Below are 23,298 nucleotides of genomic sequence, written 5' to 3'. Positions count from 1 at the left end.
GGATTTCTTGTGTAGAGCTGTAGGTAGTTTTTATTATTGCGCCTCTCAATCTAAGTAAATGAAATTAATTTACATTACGTTGCTTCATCTACCCACCACACCGAGGCACTCTGTCAAAACTCCATCCCACCACTTCGCAAAAATTTCGAGATCCAACACTGGTTTACATTTTGTTGTTCACCGGTTTTATTGCAGTTTTCTCTTAAATAACAATTCCCAAAGATGAAATAAAAATCAGTTCCATTGTTTTTGAGTATAGCTTCTACTAAACAGGCAAATGAGCAACAAATACTGCAGTTTTCTCACACAAAATCAATCACATCACAGACTACAATAAATTGGCAAAAGAAAAATCAGATGAATTGATTCACAGAAGCATTTTATGTAGATCCATTTGCTTTTAAGACTGCCCATTTACCATTACAACCCAAATGGTCTCTATAATTAAGTTAACTGTTATAAACAGACAATTCTTTTATATTGCCTACTTTAAAAATTAGTAAATGATCTTAAACTGCTGAAACAGTATTACTCAAATGTGGGATTATGCTTCATTATGGTTATGATGCAGCAGATTTATTATTATTATTTTTTTTAACCCCTGCTAAAGATAGCCTGTCCCGAAGCAGAGGCTGGGAAATGCTCTGTCAAGTCTGCATCCAAATTAAAACATTTAGGCCTATGCTTTGCAAATATATGCCTAGGGCATTACACAATGCTTATGGAGAAAGTTAATTGCTCAATAGAAAAATCTTTTTAATCACCCTGTTGCACTAGAAGATATTTGACTATGTACACTATATACAAACACATGCACTGTTATATACACGTTGCATACCACCATACAGTACATGGTTTTGCTTGTGCTTACATTATAGAATCCTTGCATTGTCAGCCGCTCTGGAGTCGAAGAGGCCTTATTAACTAACTCCTCTGATCCCTTTTAAAAGAGTAAGGCCCCTTTCACATCGGACAGTGACGTGTCTGGACAACATTTACACCCGGCATCAACAAACATCTCCGCTGTACACACTGAAATGGCTAGTTTTAGGACAACTCAGGAAATCGCACTGTTACATATACATACAAAACATTTTGATGTCCACTTTTGATAATCCACCATTAAATTCTCCTTTCACTGGATTTTGGGAGCATTTCCCGCTGGATTTTTATGTGGTTCAGCTCTATACAAATCAAATTACAGCCATGTATAAAGGGTGGGCTGTGTACGTTAATTTGACATGGACTCAATGAAAAATATAGCAACAGTATTCCTCTTAAAAGCAATTTTTAGACTGTTACGTCTTCGATCCAGGACTGACCAGTCTGCATGTGACTATAAACTGCTCTCCAAAACCAAGAAACCACAGAAATATATATTCTTTAGATACTGTATTGATAATAATGAATGAATTGATAATGATGTGCCCTAATCCCCACTGAAAATCATTGTTGCCGTTTCTCAGGCCATCTGGTTTTAAATATATTTCTATGGCTCCAGGGGGAAATAATGAATATTGACAAATCAAATGTTCTATGTCATGGAATAGTGACTATTAAAAACTGCAATTTAGTGATTCCCTGTTTAAGACGGCGCGACAGGTGGAAAACAATGGAGGGACACAATGTCAGACCACTGGAGCTGTAGTACTGGTGTTCACGTCACTCTGCACAAATGGATAAGTCATGTTGCTCCATCCATCTCGTGTCCATGCATGACGCTCCCTCGCTGTGGTGTATGCAGGATTCTAAAGGATGTCCAGTGGTAGAAAAGTGAGATGACTTTTTTCCCCCTCCCCCGCACAGGATTGATACAGTGAGCAGGATGTAGTAATGTCTCTTTTCATTCCCCATCAGCTACGTAGCAAACTGCTGATAGAACGCCAGCTTGACCCTCTCGATGTGGTGGCACAGTTTGATGGCCGGTCCCAGCTTCAGGTCCATGCACTCCTGCACCGTCGGCAGGTTCAGCAGGAGCAGGGCCTGCCCGTCAATCTCCTGCAGGTTACAATCAGTATGTGAAATTAGCTTTACGGCTCACCTGCCAATACCTGATAAATTAAACTTTTATTTTTCATATAAATAGAGTAGGAAAGTGCGTTATGAACACGTTTTGGAAGACATGCTCAATTCACAAACTTTGAAATGCACATTTTAGGTATTTCTACAGATCTGTGGTTTGCCATTGACTCCTACATTATATACTGAAAGGCAGTATAGCCAGATATATTTTCTCATTGAGTTTTGCCAGTTGTTTTGGAAGCAACCAGTGATGATGACGCTACTTTCTCACTCTTTATGTCAACATGAATGCTTTTTTATGATACACAATTAGGTGCTACATATGTGATTCATTAAATTAACAGGCAAAAGCATATATCAGGAGTGATGCACTCAATTCAGAATTTGTTCTGCTTCACGATAACAGGGTTTGGGGTTTGACGTTCTCACCATGTTTTGAACAAAGTGTTAATTAAGAAGCTTGCAGCCACTATTACAACTTGCTACTTGCATTGTTGCGCTTTATTTTTTTAGTTCTGTAGATGGTTTAATAAACTGAATGCAGCTCTCCACAATGTGCACTGTGACACGTGATAACACACATTGCCAGATTTTATTTTAAGTATATTGTTACACCCGTAATATCTAGTGATTCATTTAAAACTTGCTCATTGACTTTACGGGCATTTTTTATTTTTTTTGTCTTATATTTTTCGTTTTGGTGTCATAACTACTTTCTGATGCCACAGGGCAGTAACATTAAGTTTCAACTATTGTTAGGCTGGTTAACATCCAGGCAGTGGTGAAAAAGAAGTTAATATGCTTTCTCTTCAATGAAGTAACCCAAGAACTCATCTGCCGACGAGATTATTGCTCTCTCAGAGCTAATTATCTATTAGTCTTGTTCTGCAGATAACTAACGTTTCCCCTTGTCTCTGTGTGAGTGTGTGTGAATGGTTGATGTGTGTTTTTCCGAGTGCGTGCTCTGTCTTTTATTGACCCAGGTCATCATGGTGTTGGTGGTTGTGTGGCTCAGGTCCTTGGCTGCTCCAGTACATCTGGCTTCCCTCGGCATCCTCATTCCTCATCTGCCAACTGTTTTTACCCTACTTCCTTTACATTATGCATATATATCTTTTGTTGTTTTGTTTTCTGTGCTTACAACATCTATTGCACGTCTGTCTGTCCTGGGGAGGGATCCCTCCTCTGTTGCTCCCCTGAGGTTTCTTCCTATCTTTCTCCCTGTTAAAGGGTTTTTTAGGGAGTTGTTCCTCATCCGATGTGAGGGTCCAAGGACTCTCACATCGGATGAGGGTCCATGTTGTATTTCCTGTAAAGCCCTTTGAGACAAATTTGTAATTTGTGATTCTGGGCTATATAAATAAATAAAATTGAATTGAAATTGAATTTCTCTTCTTAATGAACCTTGTTTGTTACAGAGCCATTATTTTTGATTTGACTGGCTCATGGTCAGAGAGTGCAGTGGTCCGCAAAGACATTTTTGTGAACATGCAAAGAGAAAATATTGTTTGTAATCCAAGCTTCACTTGAAATAGTTCCCAGCCAGCGTGTGGTGGCTGACCCTTTCTGATTTGTCCAGTAAACACACATTTTTACCAGCATGTGGCACTTGGCAGTTCAATTTCAGTCCCTGGATGCAATGCAAGTGTATCAGGCACTTTCTGCATGGAGACATATGTCTGTTTGTGTTGTATTTGCTACCTGATCCAGGAAGATCCGTGCAAGAGGAGCACAGTCAGTGGTCCTAATGAAACGAACCACATCAGTAACGCTCCACTCCAGGGGGCTGGTGTCCAAACACAGCTTCTGAGGAGTCTCCGTCTTTGAGGTCTATAAACACACAGAGTGACAGTCAGACAGGCATCTCCAAGCCACAATGGCACAGCTAGCAGCTTATTTTATTCCTGACAACTAATGCTGAGTGGGGGATTAGACGTAAACATGTAATGAACTGAACACTCATCTGAGCTGCTAATTTCCTCATTATTTTCTTCTACATGCACATAAATACCTTTGGTGAAGGAGGACGGTTCTCATCATCAGAGAAAGAGGGAGAGCGGGGTTTCCGGCGCCGGCGTGTAGGCCTGGGTGTTGCTGGTGGGGAGGGGGACGGCGTTGTGGGCTGAGACTTCCCAACAGAATATTCCGAGTCATCCTGGAGGTCGTCCTGCAGCTCAGAGCCAGAGTCTTCACTGAGGGAATCATCCTCGTCCAGATCTTCCTCCTCTCCACTGCCCTGTGGTCCAGAAAAGGATGGAATACAGTCCATGAGTGCAGAATCAAGTAAAGTCTGCTGGGCGATAATACAACTTTGACCTTGTTTAATTTGTTAGATACGGAATAGAAGACAGGCATGATTCGAAGAAAAGTTGCTGGATGCTGTTAACCACAATTAAAGTAAATTTCAAATATCATACATTATGCCATGCGATAAGCTTTACAAAGAATTTTGTAAAGGTTACAAAGTTTTTGAAATTTCATGAATCAAACAGTTACATTTTTGATCAATTAATTGCTTATTAAATCTATATTGTTATGAATGTAAACATAAAACTTTTTTTTTTTTTTTTACATTTGAGATCTCTGATGGAAAATTACAACCAACTTAAGATCTGAAGGGTCTAATATTTAGTAATGAGATGGACACAGCGTGCAAAACTGTTCTTGTCCCACTGTAATTTAGCCAATAATCAACATTAGAGGGTTAGGGTTAGGGTTAGGGTTAAACAGGTTTGACTGAAAAATAAATATACTAAATATCCAACATTTCTATTATTGATCTTTGATTAATCATTAATATCCCATGTGTGTGTGTGTGTGTGTGTGTGTGTGTGTGTGTGTGTGTGTGGTACCTGTGGAGACCCGGCAGGGGTGTTGTCCAATGAAGCAGAGGAGCGTCTCTTTTTGTGGACAAACAGCTGTTTCCTCCTCTTCCGCCTCCTCCCTCTCCTCTTCACGCCTCCCTCCAGGTTGGAGTGGCCCCCGGGTGGGCGGCCCACACGTCTGGACTTCTTCTTGCCATAGTAATACGCTGGTGAGAAGACAACAGGTGTACTGTGTTATGTTGCACCTGACAGGTCTGATATGCTATCAAGTATATTCAACACCGAAACATTCTTAAGGATTTTTAACAATATTGTGATGGATGGACGTTTGTATTATGTATAAATTCTACAAATCAAGTATTTATGAACATGTGTGAACATATGAACATGTTTTTTTCTTTTTAATATGGGAGCACTGATTATTAATAGGGTGTGAGCGCATCTGAGGGTAGGATATATACTGTCTAACACGATATGAAAACAAAATAGACAGAAGAGAAAAGAGAATCATTAGCCTGTTGCTATCAAATTGCATCAGTTCAATAAGCAGAACACTGTAATGCAGCAGCAACAAGCAAACATCTCTCAACAAATCCGTGACTGTGTGTCAACTGAGTAGTTCAGAAGAGAGTTGAAAAGGCCAATTTCTGGAACTGATTTTTTGCCAACCCCACCTGCTTATGCATTGCCTGTGGCAGATTATACCAGTTTATAAATTGCTTTTCTACCCGTCTACTTCACAGAATTCCTGTTTTTCTTCAGAGAGCATTTACATAATAACTGATCATTTCTACATCCAAGGAAAGTTCAGGAATTACTTTTAAAGTGTACAATTTCTTATCAAGGGATTTCCAGATTCGTTTATCCTTCATATCCACATTTCCATATCGAAATCCATAAATGCATACTATGTAACAGGGACATCTTGGGTTAAAATCTGCCTTGAGACCTTTGTTTAACTCCACAGTTGAATATCTTTCTGTTCATCTTTTATGACACTAGACAGAAAATGGACTGCTTTTGATTATGTATGCCTGTATTTTTTCAATGTATTATGGCATGAAGAGAAAAAAAACTACATTTTCATGTAGATGTTATTGGAATTAATGACTGATGCTCTCTTATTCTGCAATTAGTGAATCTAAAGGGCTAAAACGCTGCAAAGTCCCAAATAATCTGGAATCAGAGTGAAGTGAGAAGCGAGCGGGAGATATTTTCCTACCAGTAAACCCACTGTCCGACGAGGTCTGTTTCCTTGAGCCTGTCGGCAGCATAAGTACAGCGGCAGTTGTAAGTTCATAAAATTGTACGAATGTACGTAAATTACATACACACAAGCAAAATAGTGATAAATGAGGCTCAATGTTTGTTTTCCATGAGGCAAGTAATCAGTTTATCATGTCCACCCATTATCATCCGATAAAACATTTATTTTGAAAGAGGAAATATCTATTTCACCGAAGCCTTATGGGTTGACTCATAGTGAGACAGAGTACTCCAAGCCACCTACTGTATTTGGTTTTGGTGAGGACGGAGCAGTTTTCCGAGCAGCGCTCCAGAACCATGCGAGGTCCGAACAGGTTTGGGCAGCACTCAAGCTTGATGCAGGTTTTCCTGCAGAACTCGGCCACTCGGTCTGCAGTGCGGACGATCTCCACAGTAGCCCGGTAACTCTTCCCTTTGTACCTGATATTCACAGAGAAGTATTGTTGAGCTGATCATGTACATATTAACAATCAAAAAGATGCAGCCAACAGAGAGACATGAGTTAAAAAAAAGGAATATTTGAAGTCATTCTCAAACTAATTCATTCCAGCTCCCGTTATTTTATTAAAACAATGTTATATCCAAGAGGAATAATTCAGTTTGTAAGGTCTCTGTTCAACAAGTGACCAAGAGACCCTGCCGGCTCAAACATTGCTTTTATCAAGTATCAAGAGCTGGCACTGGGATCCAGTGTGCAGATATCTCTTTCTATTTGTGCTTCAAGTGCATTTTTAGTTCAGCGTCTGGCCCACAACAGGCTGTTTGTGCACACTTCTGCAGGTTTTCAACGGGCCTCAGGATTAAACGGTGCTTCCCCTCACTTGGCTTTGAGTGTCTCTCCATGGCCTTGCCAGCGGCCTTCCTGGTCCAGCTGCAGCTCTCTCAGCACACGGCTGGGCTTGTAGGCTGAGTTTATCAGCAGAGTCAACACCTACATACACACAGCACAGAAAACCATATCAGCTTAGAGCTTATTTAGTGCATTGATGTTTTAATATAATGAAGCACAAAACAGTGAGGAGAATCATGTATACACACAGTGGCCACTTCCGTCAGTCCACCTGTACAATCTAATGCAGTTCAGAGCAACAGCTCTGCCATAAATTCTACCTTTAAGAAAGTTTATAATGCTCAGTTTTTGTTGACATTGTGGAGAATGTGTAAATTTAATTCAGTGTTTATTATTGAGGTTGTAGTTTGCAGAGGTCTTATACTGGACTATGTTATACTGAGAGGTGTTTCTATTTTTTTGTTCTCCCTATTTATGTACATGAGGGGGGCAGAATAGTGGAAACACCTCTCAATAAAATGCAGTCCAGTACAACAGCAGCACTAACTATAACCTCAGTGTCAAACATAGAACTGAATGAACACCTCTCTTACTGTGACAAAAAGAAAACCTGAGCATTATAGGCTTCATAAAAGTAAACTTTATGGTAGAGCAGTTGTACTGGACTGAATTACACTGTGCAGGTGTACCTAATAAAGTGACCACTGAGTGCATGTGTGCTACATGTTGGATTATATTGTCGATAAAACCATTGCCATGTTAATTCTGAAAAATTTCTATAATCACTGTAAGAAAATGAGACCATCATCTAGAAGCTGGGCTGCCTGTACACTGTATTTGTTTGTAAGGGATGATACAATTTGATACCAGTGGGTATCAAAATGGATTTCACGATTTGTTACAACCACAATACGATATTATAGATAAAAGTCTGATGACAATAAAGTACGACTGTGAAAGATTGTTGCTAGAATGTAAACAGTTTTGTGTTATTACAAAGCATGAATGACAATTCTGATGGAGAGCTTGTGAAACTGTAATGGGTGCGCACTCTCATTTGTGATTGCAACAGCGGAATAAAACATAGCTAATTAGGATTCATTTTTCTGCACCACGATAGGTATTGTCACATTTCTTGGACTGAAATATACTAAAATTCGATGTATTTTCCCATCCCTAATCCTGTCACAAAGAAAATGTTGCTACTTGTGCAAATTCTCCTTCCTGTGTTTGTTTTGAACAGTAAGCAGGATAAATGCCGATTGCTGACAGTTTTACCAATTAATTTGACAATGATGTATCGATGCTTAAAAATGTGGCATGTAGCACCATTAACCTTTTAAAAAGACATTATGCATGTGTTTGCACTGGTTTTATTCATAGAGTGAATGGCTGCTCTAGCTCCCTGACCTCTTTGAGAACGAGGACACAGTTCCCAGGGCCAATAAACTGAGGCAGCTCGGCGATGCGCCCCTTGTTGAGGTAAGGCCCAGAGAAACAGCGGTGGTTGAAGTAGATCTTGGGACAGCAGTACTTCCCGTTCCCCTGTCCTGCACATGGACACATAATATGACACCAGTAATGTGCTTTGGAACGACAAATTAAAGAGACAACACAGACTGTCAGTACCACAATGTGGGATCACAGGAGTATCACTACCACAAATGTCTTCAACAAGACCAGCCACACCACTCACCTGTCTCCGACTGGCTGGCCACCTGCTGCTTCACAGTATCAGGTGATGAAGACTTGGGTGGGGTTCTGCTGTGGGAACCAGTGATGATTATTCAGGGGGTGTAGGTCATAGGATTTTATGCAGACAAACCACTGAACCAATGAAACCGCCCCCTACCCCTTCCTCCACGCTCATACTCACTGTTTCTCAGGCTGCACCACAGCGATCTTCCTCTGCTTCTCAACTAAAAGAGAAGTAAAGATTAAAGACACAGTTCACCTAAAATACAAATCAAGACGTTTTCCCACTAGTGCAACCTGTCCATTTAAACAGTTTGTGTAATATGCAGCTCTGGGACAAGATGCCATTTTGAAAAACTGACATATTGGGATTAGATTATCACTAATTATCAATATTTGTGTTGCATTTACAGTGTTAAGTCATTAAACCAAGTGTGTTCAATTTCAGTTTTGAAAACAGAACTTCCTTGCTCTTCTGGTACAAGTGAAATATTAAATGGCTTTCTATCCGCAACATTAATGGACAACCTATCTACTACAACGGTTTGCTTCTGTTTAGTTTCCTTTTGCATAAATTTTAGTTCCAAATGACATATTTATTGATACAAAATAATATGAACAAAACTATATGTTTTGTTTATTGATTCACTTATCCACATGTTATCAGTAAGTGGTCCCAGCCCTATTGATCTGATGAGGTTTCCACTCTGCTGTGATCTTCCATGTATCCCTTCACGTCAATATAATGGGGCTGGATGAGTATTTGTGGGGCCGGATATTATAATACACAATCAAATATCATCTGGAATTTCGGATTCATCATGATATGATACGGATGTAATTTTCTTAACTTCTTATCCTGCTGTTGCTGTTCTCTTACCTGTCTCCACCTGCTTGGTCAGCATATCCATGTCACTAATGACTGTTTATCAAATCTCGTGAATATAAATATCTTATGAAAGCAGCAATAGCCACCCCTTTGATACTGTCACAATATTGATACCGAGGGATTCAGTCAAAGAAATCTTTTTTATTATCAAATTAAATTTTATTAAATTTTGTTCTTAATGCCCAGTCCTGGGTATTCCTTTGTGAGGATCAAACCATCAAAAATTTACAATACCCATCCAGCCCCACTGCACTGAGGTGCTGGGAAACAGGGAAGACGGCAGACTGGAAACCTAACAGACACAAACTGGATGGGTAGACTGCACGAGGTTTAAATGGGAAAATATGTTTTTTGGTATTCTGTTTGAACTGCTCCTTTAAAGCAACATAACACAGTAAGTGTAATCAACATCTTGGCAGCTTGGAGATTAGAGTCATAAAACAGCACTAGTAACGGTAGCATGCAGTATCGTCAAGATCATCATGTGACGTGTGTCTGAGTTGAATTTAATTACTCCATTCTACAGTGATTCAGTGTGGGCAGAGGCTGTGTGGTATACCCGAGGGCTTGATCGGGTAGACCAGAGGATATCCATTTGTCTCACACCAGCTGACAGGGAAAATGTCCAGGGAGTCCACATGAACAATCAGCTCTGGCATGGGCTGCTTCAGTCCTAGAGACAGACAGACACACACACAGAGATTCGACAATCATATCCACTTCACATTCGATGAAACAACAGCTAAAAACGGATCCCATATAGACAAACATACATCTGAAATAATAACAAATTCGACAAACTGCTCTCTATAAGACAGCAAAGATGCCAAATTCAGGTTGAGCGAGTAGAAGTAAGATACAGTAAAACTTTAACAAGCTGACTCCCAATTAAACACCAAGTCCCTTTTATTGACTGAGTATGACTACATGTTTTGATGCCAATAAACGCCAGTCTCTAATAGAGGCTGGGTTACAAATAAACACATAAAATCTCAAAACCGTTGTGGTGCGTCAGGCTGTTTAACCACCGCTGCAGATGTGGGTTTTCCCCATCACATCCTGCTCACTTCCCTGGGACAGAGACATCACCAGCTGAGGTAACAGGATGATTTAGAGCTCATAATTCTCAAGCCAAACCCTGCCAAGCTCAGATGATGTCATTATTCCAACAGGTATGAAGGGTTGGGCTCTGTGCTGCAGACCGCAGGCGGGCGACGTCACACTCGGCAGCGCACTTCCACACTTCCAGAGTGTGGGTCTGATGTGTTATAGAGTGAAATACAGAGGGAAACGAGAAAAAGCTAGACTCTGTATTTTTTTTCTGAGCAACAATTCTGTGCAAATGGAAATAAAGGCAGGTCTCAAATACAGGCTGGTTGCTTTTAATGATTAAAAGGAAATAAAAGTCAAGGCTAATACTGATGTTTTATGGTAGTTCACTCCTCTACACCAAAAATTACAAATCTTTTATTGTAACTACAATTTCAATCTGAAATATCCTTATGCAACTGAACTGATAATTTCACAAGACAACTTATTTACTTACTTGGTTCTTCATTCATCTAAACAGAAATTTTCTGCCATATCATGATTTATGCCCATAGTCCATATATACGGTTATACAACACCTGCTCTGACATTTTATAATGCAGAGTGTTGCTTAAGCAGTGCATGGAGATCACAGTCTTGTAAGAAGGTAAAACCAAATGTCACACGATGCACAAGTATATGTCAGGCACCACATTATCACCGTGAACTGTATCTGTCACAGCCCGTGTTAAAGACGTCCACTAATTTCTAATTGTGTAATCTAATAAATGCTTTTCAGTCTCGATTAATATCTCATGATTTGAACAAATACACAAATATTTTAAAAGTGTTTAATATTTTCACACGTATTTCCATTTGCATAATCATATAACCTTAAATGGTAACTTATTAACATGGCATCTGACATGTTATTTGCTGCACTGTCCTAATATTTGTTTTTTTTTCCTTCCTTTTCGTTATGTTCTATGTGGCAATGCTTTTATTTCTATATCTCATGTAATGTTATGTTATCTGTATTATTCCTGTTTTCAGACTAATGGTTAGTTGGGTTTTAATGCAATGGAATTACTGGTTAATTTTAAACTAATTGACAGCTTTTTAAAAGTGTTGGTGCTCCATGTATTATCTTTTTTTTTCTTTCTTTCTTTTTTTTTTTTTTTTTTTAATATGTACTGCACAGACACATCCTGCCGCCTCCCTTCTCACCTTCCAGGCTGAGCCAAACGTATTGCCCTTTGACCTTGGTGACTGTTGCCACGTGAATGTTCTCAGGTGACAGCGGGTTGACAGCCTCCAGTTTCATGGCCTCTTTGAAGCTGTGGTCTGACTGCTCCTGGATGGAAAACAGAAATGACTCTTTCAAGGACAGAAAAACTTCATTCAAGAAACTTTCACAGCTTAGGATCTTTGTGCTGTGTGATTTTTGTTTTGTTTTGTTTTGTTCTCTTCTCTGGTAAAAGGAAACAAATGCCGATAGGTGAACCACCTATTTCTAAGCCAGCACATTGCAGAGACACCCTGTCATCACTGGTGAGACGTGTGGCACTCTGTTATGCTGACAGTCAAACACACTGCATGCCATTGTTTATGGCAGACAGGTGTAACAGGCAACAGTAAAAACACTTCTCATCGCACAGCAAGATTTTTCTCTACTAAAGTGACAAAGTTACAAAGTCACTACCAAAACCTCCAACAGTAATCCATACATGTGTGCTGTATTACAGGGTGTTAACAGTTTCAAGGGCAACAGTGGGTAACCTACAGTGGGGAAGCAATGCTGGGGAGCCGCCTCGGCCTCACACTGTTTCAGGTAGTCGGCCCAGTCAAAGTCTGGACCCTGGTATCCTGTACAGAATAAATACAATAGGCAGTGGTAAACAGACTGGGAGATAAGGGCAGATGAAATAAATAAAATACGGAGAAGGTATGAGTGATTTCATCAGTGTCACAGCATTTCCTGATAGCCTCAATATGAGGGGATTAGGATTGCCAAGTCAGTTTCTTCTACTAAATCTCATATAAAAAAATCACTTTTGTTGGGCTCCTCCTTTCTATGACATTAACTTACCCTGTCCTACGCTTTATCTGTTGTTGTTGCATCTCTTGTTTGCTGTTTTTATCTGTTCATCTCCTTTTTTTTTATTTTAAATCTATCTTTTCCATTTGTTTTATTGTATTGCTACTATTTGTTAGGACTAGCAAAATAACCCCCAAAATTTGATTTTATAATGATTAAAAAATGTGAAAAAGCAAGCAAAACGTAGTATCTGTGGGTTATAACACGCAGTTGTTTGGCATTTTTACTTGATAAATGGCTACATCGAAAACTCAGTTATCAAAATTATAATAATTTTCTATTAATCAACTAATCTAGTCTTACAATGAAAAGCTCTCTAAAAGGTTTATCATTCCTCTTATTATCATAATTATTATTAGACACAGCTGACCTGGTGGGGGGCTGAGTGTGACCCCGTTCTTGAGGCTCCACTGAGTGGGGAAGATCCCTGGACTGTCCCTGTGGCACAGGAACGACCGGCCTGCACTCTCTGGCTCATCAAAACCACAAAGATCGTCCATCTTGACCAGGAAGTACTGCTCGTTGAACACCTGAAGTGGAGAAGAGGCAGTTTTGAGTCACCTCCAGTCATGCTCAATTAGTTCAACGGCTCTGAAGTGGTCTGGGAAACCCTCTGTTCACCATCTGTTTCCTTTCTCCAAGTCACACTCGAGGCAGTGTCAAGCCTTCCAGACAGGTGTCAGCTGCTGGTAAAAGTCTGGGAGATCTGCTGGGCTGTGCAGTTCAACTGCAAAAATCTAAAGGATAGAGTTTCAGCTATGTTCACATTTCTCCAAGTCTTTTTCTTAGCTATTGAACTGACTAATGAGAAAGGTAAAGACAATTTGGTAAACAGAAACCGGGCAAAACTAAGGAAAATAATCAGCAACTAGAGCAAAACCATTCAGACAACTGCAGAGCTGGAGAGACAGAGATTCGATGGGGAAGCCTGTTACCTTGGTGACAGTGGCAGGTCTGATAGAAATGGGAGCAGCAGGGTCAACAGCCTCCAGTTTCATCCCTTCCTTAAAACAATGAGGAGTGATGGCAGGGTGATCCTGAAACACATAACACACACACACACACACACACACACACACACACACACACACACGGTCAAATAGCTTCAAATAATGTTTCAGCATCCAATTCAGAGGAAGATGCCATAACTCTGTGACATGATTACCAAATCTAACCTACTGGATAAACAATGACATTTTTGGATCAGGAAGAACAAATACGAGCTCTACCTTACTGAACTCCTCAGTAAGAGCATCATCCTGAGGCAGCTCACTGATCCTCTGTCTCACTTTCTCCCACTCTTCCTCTGTCCGCAGCGCCAGCAGCTCTGGAAAAAAAAAAAAAAATACAAGCAAATCAGCTGATAAAGAGCAAAACCCGATTCCCTGCTGATTGAGTGTATTTGTATAATTTGAATATCAAAGGGCAATCTAATCCAACCAAACACAAATATGATCAAATTCTACACTGCATGATATTCTTATTTGAATGCACTAACCCTTTAAGCCATAACAGGCAAGATAGTCTGTGAGCAAAGTAGCAGACTGGGCCCAAAATAGGCCGACACAATAAATCAGGGAAGAAATTGTAATTTCATTGTCCTCCTCTATGAATTCCAAAGCACAAAAGGAGGAACCTGTCAGTGCATTTAAACTGAGCATTAGCATTTCCCTCTCATCCCCCTTTTTTTAATGATGAAATACATATTGACTAACTCGCTTATTCTAACCCTAACTGTCAAAAGAAAGTCAGAGTTACAGCGAGCACAACTTGGCAATACAAGTCCTGCATAAGTTGTTGGTGGGGCTTGTCATTGAAATTAATTAGCAGTGCTGGATGATCAGCTGCAACAGGAGAGAGAAGCGGTTTATGCTTAATAAGCTGCTTCTTAATATCTTACATATTAACAAATTTTATTGAGTGGCAGTCTTTCAGCAAATACCGGCCACAAAAATAATGATCTATCCAATCCTATGTGGAAAACCAATGTTAAAATCCTAAGGGCTTCCATGACATTTTGAATTCTAGCTCCTTATGTTTCATCCCTGGGCACTTGTCACAATACAACAAAAATGTTTCTGCTGTGACAAATGGCAAAATGGAAATTTGTCACAAATGATAAAATTCATCTCATGTCATCTTTAGCTATGGTTACAAATTCATTACATCTGAACCAATGACTGATTGTGGATGATGCAGTACAGTGCACTCTAAAAATGAAAGGTCCTCTGTCTGTCAGATTATTGCTGCTGGTTTCTGGTAATGGTGACATAATTTTAAATTTTAAGCAAAGGGTTACACTACATGAAAGGACATGAAAAAACTTGATAAGGAAAAAAAACAAAGGAAAAAATAACACCAACACACATGCAGCTGTGAGTTTTTCATGTCGTCTTCAATTTAAAATGATTACTCATGTCTACTCTGGCAGTGAAACTCCAACAGACAAGATATCATTTCCGTAAAAAAAGAAAAAAAGAAAAAAGGCCTTGTTTCTAAATATAAATCCGACCCATGTCAGTGCCGCTGACCTGCGGGGGGGCTGAGGGTGTAGCCGTGCTCTTTGGCCCAGCCGAGTGGGTGGAGGCGTGGGTGCAGGTAGTAGAGCCAGAGGGTGGCGGGTGTGTCCGGGAGGCCCTCGGTGCCCACCAGGCGCAGCTTCAGCCGGCCTCCGACGTTCTCCTCCACCTCAGCGGCCCAGGCCAGCGCCGGGTCGGCGTTGTCCTGCAGCTCCACATAGCAGCCAGCACACAGGAGCTCCACGGGGTCCCTGCCACGCTGAGGCTGAGGGGGGGAGGGGCAGCGATGAGGGGCAAAGGAAAAGTTGATAACACACACACGCCCTAGCAAACACAAATGAATACACGCCTAGGCAAGAAAAGGAATTTGTATTGGTGAGAGAGTGCGCTGCATGACTAAGTGGCAGAAGTGAAGCATAGTCATTGAGAGCTAACTGATGGCTCCAAAGAATTTCACACACTGTTCCTAGGGTGACTTTACTTTCAATAGCATCCCTGGGTACGGTAAACAAAAGCACACAGCTGCTTACACTTTAGATGTGGGGCTTCATGCAACATATCCATTGTTGCCTTGATTTTTTTTCCATTTCTGTCACGCCAAATTTTCTTGTCATGTGCATTAAAAAAAGTCAGCACATCTGTGGCCTGGCTCTTTCTTATGTAAAATAGGGCACATACACACAAAAATGTAGATTAAATGCTTGATGCTTTACACCTGCTTCACAAGGACATTAAAAAACAGTAAAAAAAATAATAATAATAAATAAATAAATAAACAACAGAACAGTCCTACTGTGTGTGTGTGTGTGTGTGTGCCAGACTGCACTACACACACTGTTCATGATTCTGGCAGCCTTAAGGTAAAAACTGTCAAGTGGGTGTCACCTCTGTTTACCAAACTTACACCGCCATCTTAACCATAATGGGAAAAGTCTGACCTTACTCTGGCATTCTCAATGATTTTATGTACACTGTATGTGTTGATGTCAAATAAATCAAAACAAGACGGTGATACAGCAGATTGTTCTTGGCACAGACACTTGAAAAAGAGACAGCCAGAGCCTCATGTTCAAAGAGGCCCCACCCTTGGTGTGAGTTTCATAAGGAACAGGGCTCTCTACCCTGACCTTACCAATTCCAGCAGGTTGGCGGGCACACTGCACTCCTCAGCCAGGGCCTTTTCCAGCAGAGCCTCCCAGTCCTGGTGCTTCTCACGCACACCTGAGGTGCAGCAGATAGACACAGTTCAGTTTATCAACCAGGTCAGGCCGGGCTGATGGTTAGACAGGCCGTCTCTCAGCAACCACATCTCCTGCTGTCCTTGTTTGAGACACTGAAACCCTCTCAAAGTTCCCCGGACTCAGCCAAATGCCTAAAATGGATATCAGCTTTTTCAAGCACGATGGAGAAAATGGACATAATTTGTGGCCTGTGTGTTATGATGCCAGATAGTGTTTTTTACAAAGACCACCAACTAAATTTCAAATTAGTTTTGATGAAGTTGTAATCAATATCTTACATGTCTCACACATCTAGTAAATGTGGTATATCATTAAGCTAAATGAAACAGTAGTGGAGGAGGAGAGTTACAGGAAAGCTGAAAATCAGTTAAACAAAACAACAGCTAATAACAACATTTCATCACCAAAAACCAGGTGGAATGCCCTGGACGACACAGATTTAGGATTTGACATGACTTTCATACTAAGAGCAACAGGTAAAGCTTAGACAGATCTGTCTTAAGATAACTGTTTTTTTTTTTTTTTTTTTTTTTTAAACAAAAGACCATGTTAGTTTAACTTGTTAATTTTACAGCTGTATTAAGTGACACTCTCTCAGAGAAAAATGTGCCAATTTCAACATCAGAATCCATGGCAAAAATAATGCTGAACCAACAACGAATATTCATTTTTATGATCATCTTGTCCCATACCGACAGTCTGCCAACTTCTCTATCCATACCTAATTTCTGTAGTTTCTCTGATGATGTGTACAGATTTAGGAAACTTTAAATGGCCATTGTTCATGAGATAAAACAAAGTTACTTCTGGTGACTTGCTGACTTGTTGCTCGCAGCCTGAACACCTGATCATGGTGCGAGGATATCCGAGGATGGATTATCATTCTAATGACACCTTTCACACCTAACAGAGGTCAGCTAAATAAAGCACCACGCTCGTCCCCAGCCATGCCTCACCCTCAGGGGCTCTCATGGTCTTGCCATGCTGGCGGCTCCAGCCTAGAGGGTGGAGGTCTGCCGTCATGATGTCACACCAGAAGTCTGTGCGCCGGTCATCCTGGTAGCCCTCGTAGCGCAGCAGCAGCAGCTGGCCGCACGTGGTGATGATGTTGGCCACCCAGTAGGGACTGTCAGACTCAGAGCGCACACACACCTCCAGCTTCATACCTGGAGTCAGGCCCGTCTGCAAGCCCTGGTCCACCTGAGACAGGGAGGTGAGGAGAGAGACACTTGAACACTGCTACCCGGATGTGAAAACTCACAAATAAACTGCATTTTTTTTAATTCATGCATGGCAGTGAGAGTGAGCTGTGCAAGTTGCCAAAACTCACATGCTTGAAGGCGTGATGGGGCACAGACACAGCTCCGTTCTCCTCCAGGTAATCATCCCAGTTAAAGTCAGACACATCCTGACCAGAGTCCCCATCTGGAACACACACACACACACACACACACACACACACACACACACACACACACACAGTTTTCCAGCCTGCTTTCCAATATTTTATGCAACTCATTTCAGCCTTGTGATAGACTGGTGACCTGTCCAGGGTGTTTTCCTGCCTTCTTTCCAATGGCTGCTAGGTTACACTGAACAGACACCCCCCCATGACCACCACTGCCACCACCAAAAAGAAAAACAGAATGGATGAATGGATGGATTTCATGCAGGATTCATAAAATAGGTCTTACCAGACTCCAGCGACTCCTGACTCATGTTGCCGCCTTCTAAAGGCCAAGTCTAGATGCTCTATGGAGAAACAGAGGAAGAAAATTATTACTTAGCAAAAACAAATGAATGAGCACTGTTCCACAACTGTGGCAACAAGCAAAGATACCAGGATATGAAGGGAGCAAAAGCGAGAAATGAAACTGGTGTCAATGAGGAAGCTGATATGACATCAGCTGTAACTGATAAAGTATATTAAAAAAAAAAAAAAAAATACATTTACCAATGCCAGGGATTTGATGTTGCAATAGTGTCACAATCGCAGAAGCATGAGCATTCATACCAATTCAGATCTTAAAAGGGATGATGAACTGAGGCACAGATGGTGACTATACACGATATCAGGCGACGTCTTCATGAAGGGCCATCAGCACCGTTTACCAACCACATAATCTAACTTTAAAAAGGGTTGAGCGTCTGAGTGTGGGAATGTCACTCGAGTTGTCAAGTGGTTGCCTCACATTGCAGATGCTTCGTTAAATATGGCCCACAACACCTTCAAAAGGCTCGACAGCACACTAAGATGCTGAAACAATTAGCTGGTTAATATTTGTGTCGATCAACAGAAAATTAATCAGACGCAATTCTGACAATCAAGTGATCATGTCAGACATTTACCAAGTAACAACTTGCTGGTTGCAGCTACACAGATGGTATGGTTTTGCTTTTTTCCCCATTTCATGTCAATGATTTTTTTTTTTGACCAATGGTCAGAAGAAGGAAGCAACTTAAAGGCATCACTTTGGGCACTGCTAACTTGTGATGGGAATCATTTTTGATACTAATTAATAAAAACCTCAACAGCTTAATCAACAGTGAAGGTAACTGTTAGTTACAGATTCATTATATATGCTCAGGCTTACGCTTCCCAGGATTATTCAATAATTTCTGAACCTGCTGTTCATTGAATACATAAACTGATGGGATGGCTGACCATGGGAGCTCCAGTCCAACTCAGCAGGTTACAAATTGTATCAGCAGGTAATGATACCAAGAGCTGGGAACAGTGCAACACACTTTGTCATCGCATCTATACCATCTATTTCACTTCAGTTAATGTCTATCTGCAAGCAGGATATCAGCTGGCATACTGGACAGCCAAGAAAGACACCCATACTGCTTCCAAAGTCCAATTATTTCTGAGAGGAAAAATAATGAATTTTAACAAGCCTAATCTGAAACTTACCGACAGCAACAAACCCTGCTTCAAGGCCACAAGGATTTTTTTTTTCCAGATTCTTGAGCCACACTAATTCTAAAATTAACATTAGCTGGCTCTCTCTGAACTTAATAATAAAACAGCCCAGAAACCAGAAGCTTCGGGGAAAAAAAAAAAGTTCATCCATTAATATTCAAGCTCCCCCATCCAGCCGAGAACTCAAATCAATAAAAAAAAGATCTGAAGCAGCTAATAAACTCAGAAATTACACGGTGCATATCTATCATTCATTAGGGAGGCATAGGCTACCACCTAAGTGACACAGCAGATGGTTTGTAGCTGGGAACCACATTAAACCATGTTAATCTCATCCAGCTCCGGAGCATGTAGCATTTCTACTTGTGAAGCTTATTTGGGCTGAAAACTTGCCTCTGCATTGATTTTTGGAGCGAGTAACCTGGCTTTTAAACATAAGCTAGTACCTAACACTACCCCGGAGTAAAGATTTCAAGCGGTTCCCCGCCATGAATGCAGATACACATTGAGGTTTGACACATCGAAGTCACTCCCCACCCTCAGCAGCCCCCCAGCGCCGTGAAAAGACGATGAAATAAGTTAATGCAACAAGAGAGACGGCATTTGTAAAGTGTCTAGGAGGGAGCGCTGGGTGTGACAATGGTCCAGAGTTCGGTGTGTGGGATGCTGAGGGTAGCCGCTCTGTCACGGCAGCTCCATTCAGCCAACCTGTCAGGCCTGTCTTTGTCATGTCTGACGGCTCTATTAAAGACGGGGCCGCCATCAGATGGGACCCCCCTACACACACACACAACCCACCCCTCCTCCTCCTCCTCCTCTGGCCACCGGACAGCCGCCACAACCCCCATGCTCCACCAGGATCAGCGCCGCCTTTCACCCACGACCCTGACGCCCTGCCCCAGGCTCGCTCTCCCGCTCCCTCTCTCACTCTCTCTACAGCACACAAACACAAACCAGAGGGCCTCATTGTCCTTGGGGTCACACTCACAAACATAAGAGCGAGGGAAAAAAAAAAGAAAGGAGGAAAAAAAAAAAAAGAGCAACGCAGACAATCCCAAAAGCCCAGACCGTGAGTTAGGAGGCTGCATTCTAACACCTGATGCTGAGCTTTACATATATTTTACCATTCGTGACAGCATGATCGGATTTTGAGTTGACTCTGTCGCCTTCTTCATCTTGGATAGTAGGTTTAGCCACAAGCCCTGTGGAAGCTTTTTCCAACTGCACGATCCTTTTTCATTCCTTTCTCTATTTGTGCATGTTTTTGTGCAAAATCAACAAAATTAAACCAAATTTGTCTTTAAGATATTCATAAAGGAGTAAAACTGTGTCTGGTCGTTATATGTGGTGGTAAATATCATAACATTCTGGTGATTCTCATTCCAAATTTCTGGGGATGAGCTTTTGAGATCTGGTCTCCCATATAAGCTTTCTGGTATTGCAGCACTAAACTGAATATAATCGCATGGCCCCAGCTAGCCTTGTACAGACAGGAAGACAAGCAACTTCCCCTGTTTCACACAAATGGGCTGCGCAGACCACAGCCACCAGCAGTCTGCCCAACTCTTTCTTCACTGACTGAACCTGAAAGAGAAAGGGCCAAACATGCACACACCCACGCAAATGTACACAGACAACTGAGATCCTCGCTGCATCCTCCTTACATGCACTTATTGAAATCACATTTTCATCAGCACTTAGCGCGCTGTCGAGCCTTTCTGCACCGCTGAGGTTCCTGGGCAGGAAATGCAATCTGACAAAATATACATTCACAAACAAGAAGGGCATCTCCAAGAAATAGAAATCCAGGCAATTTGGATTTCAATGCAAACTACGCTGAGGACAATGTTCACTCAGTTTGGCACTTAGTCATGGCATTGCCTTGCAAAAATAATGAAAGCAGCACTGACAGGCTGACATTTCCCACTTGGTTCTCTCTTAAACACAAGTTTATGGCTTAATCACCCACTGATGATATTACATAATAATTGACTGTGTAGTGGGGGAAAAAAAACAGTGGTTGAACTGTGACTTCCAGATGGTGATCACCATAAGGCAGGCATCCACTGACATAAACAAACATCCATTATATTTTCAGAAAAAATGTTTATTTCTGTTTTTTTTTTTCCCCTTTCATATAACTTATCATCAACCTGCTACAACTTTGTGTGGTGTATGTTTGAATGAATGAATGTATGCAACATGTCAGCCAAAACAGGTGGGTACACAGCATTTAGGTGGGTTTACTCTTCACTACATACCCAATATCAACATGATAAAGTTGAGGACACGGTGGCAACTCTGTGGCTGTCAAAGAGGAAGACTACTCAACCTCTGGTGCTGGGTTCTTGGTTTCAACACACATTGCCTTTTTTTTTTAAGTCAATTTAAATAAAAGAAACAGCAATAATATGGGTTGGGGTGTTTTTGTTGAGGGTGCCAACAAAGAGTAGCATTGTAGCCAGTGTCAAATAGAGGGAGCCCACTACTTGGCCTGCTCAGTGGATAGTAATCCACCAGGCTGACCTCTACTTCTGTCAACCTTGCTCAACCGAAAGCAAATGAGATGCCGAGAAAAAAAATAATAATAATGAAACAAAAATCCACATGTCGTGCACACATAATTAGAAAACACTATCCCATCGCATCGCTCCTTAGTCAATTGCAAAAACGCTGGTTGTTGCCATTGCACAGCGGCACGTCAACCGGAGCAGCGCTGCCAGGATCACTCAACTTGCACAATAGGGAAGTTAAGAGCCAGCAGAAAAATAGGTTGCAATAAGCCAGCGTGGAAAATGGCAACAAATAAGTGACAACCTTCTGAGCATCACCCACCGACACCTGCCCTTTCAATTACACTAAAACCAACGGCGTTTATGTGAACGACGGAGTTTATGTCGCGTATTTATTGAACGACATAAAAAAAAAAAAAAAAAATTAAAAAAGAAAGAAAAGAAAAGAAAAAAAAAAACACGAATCGGCTGAGGTCGAGCAACCTTTATTATGTAAGACTTTGACATGTTGGAAATATAGCGAGTTATTCAAGGGCAAATGAATGGAAATTTCCACGTAACATTAATCCTTGAACGATAGCTTAAGATTGCTTGGCTTGTACAGTTACTGACTAACCGCAGCATTCAGCAATAGAGATGGGCCATCAACGCAATGGCTTTGCAGAGAGACTACAGCGCCAGCGGTCCAACTTTCACACTGAGGAGAGCATGTCAAATCTCGACAAGGGGGGAAACAAATAAATAACCGTCTAAGGGATGTAAATGCGGTGCCTGATGCATATCGCTTGTAAGGGGACTCACCGGGCACATGGTAAAAACCGCCTGTGTCCAAGTCAAGTTACTGAACGTCACGGCTTGAGCAATAAGAGCAGGCTGGCGAGCAATAAGGGCGCTTACACTCGACCGAGCCCGACTCATCTTTTTGAGAGACGGGAAAAAAGACGAACGCAGCACCAAAATGCAAAACACCGCGCGCAATCCATAACAAACAACATGCAGCATGTGAATATTTGGTCGCAAAATTCGTCTCTTACCGGTAAATAGTTTTTCCAAGTCGGTTTTTAGATGCCGTTCTTCTCCGCCTGCTCGTTCATGGCAGCGTCAAGTCAGCCCGAGTTAAAACCAGCATTTCCGGCGGGGCGTTTCAAAATAAAAAGACGGTTGGTGAGCGCGAGCCGCAGCGGTGGTCTAGGCGACAGCGGGGGTTTTCTTTTGAAGGTAAAATCGCGATACTTCCGTTAGGCGCGTGGCTGCCTCGTGTTGGCTTGACGCAGTCCTCGTTCACGACCTCATTCCAATATGGCACAAATGGCCACTGCGCATGTTCTGCCGCCTATATGCTCTGAGCCCGGCTACATCACACTGCCGACTTCCATCTTCACACACACAATAAAATATCACACATCAAAAATAAAGACTAGCATTTATAATCTGCGTGAGGTGAAAAGAAAGAGAAAAATGAGGGGAATCCCTACTTTCTGTTAT

The 23,298-nt window shown here is 41.4% G+C and overlaps 1 protein-coding gene across 3 annotated transcripts; it reads right to left on the bottom strand.

The window, feature by feature from the left end:
- Positions 1–162: 162 nt before the first annotated feature.
- sfmbt1 (Scm like with four mbt domains 1) lies at positions 163–23,002 on the bottom strand. Of its 3 annotated transcripts, none has more exons than XM_030052345.1 (22): positions 22,848–23,002; positions 18,069–18,126; positions 17,705–17,799; positions 17,331–17,574; positions 16,266–16,354; positions 15,146–15,398; positions 13,844–13,941; positions 13,550–13,651; positions 12,985–13,144; positions 12,300–12,382; positions 11,744–11,870; positions 10,047–10,160; positions 8,780–8,822; positions 8,600–8,667; positions 8,314–8,453; positions 6,935–7,044; positions 6,358–6,533; positions 6,070–6,108; positions 4,875–5,053; positions 4,034–4,258; positions 3,724–3,852; positions 163–1,998 (listed from the first exon to the last, which is right to left on the bottom strand). In XM_030052345.1, exons 2-22 carry the CDS (start codon positions 18,091–18,093, stop codon positions 1,858–1,860), a joined length of 2,640 nt encoding a protein of 879 aa, XP_029908205.1. In that variant the 5' UTR covers positions 18,094–18,126; positions 22,848–23,002; the 3' UTR covers positions 163–1,857. The 3 variants fall into 3 exon arrangements, with proteins under 3 accessions (XP_029908205.1, XP_029908207.1, XP_029908208.1); XM_030052347.1 differs by having other exon boundaries at positions 8,600–8,664; XM_030052348.1 differs by lacking the exon at positions 6,070–6,108.
- Positions 23,003–23,298: the final 296 nt, after the last annotated feature.

The sequence above is a fragment of the Myripristis murdjan genome, chromosome 5, assembly GCF_902150065.1.
Source record: "Myripristis murdjan chromosome 5, fMyrMur1.1, whole genome shotgun sequence".
In the NCBI taxonomy this organism is placed as follows: domain Eukaryota; kingdom Metazoa; phylum Chordata; class Actinopteri; order Holocentriformes; family Holocentridae; genus Myripristis; species Myripristis murdjan.
The sequence above is the reverse complement of the archived record's forward strand: the minus strand, read 5'-3'. Positions and strand labels throughout refer to the sequence as shown.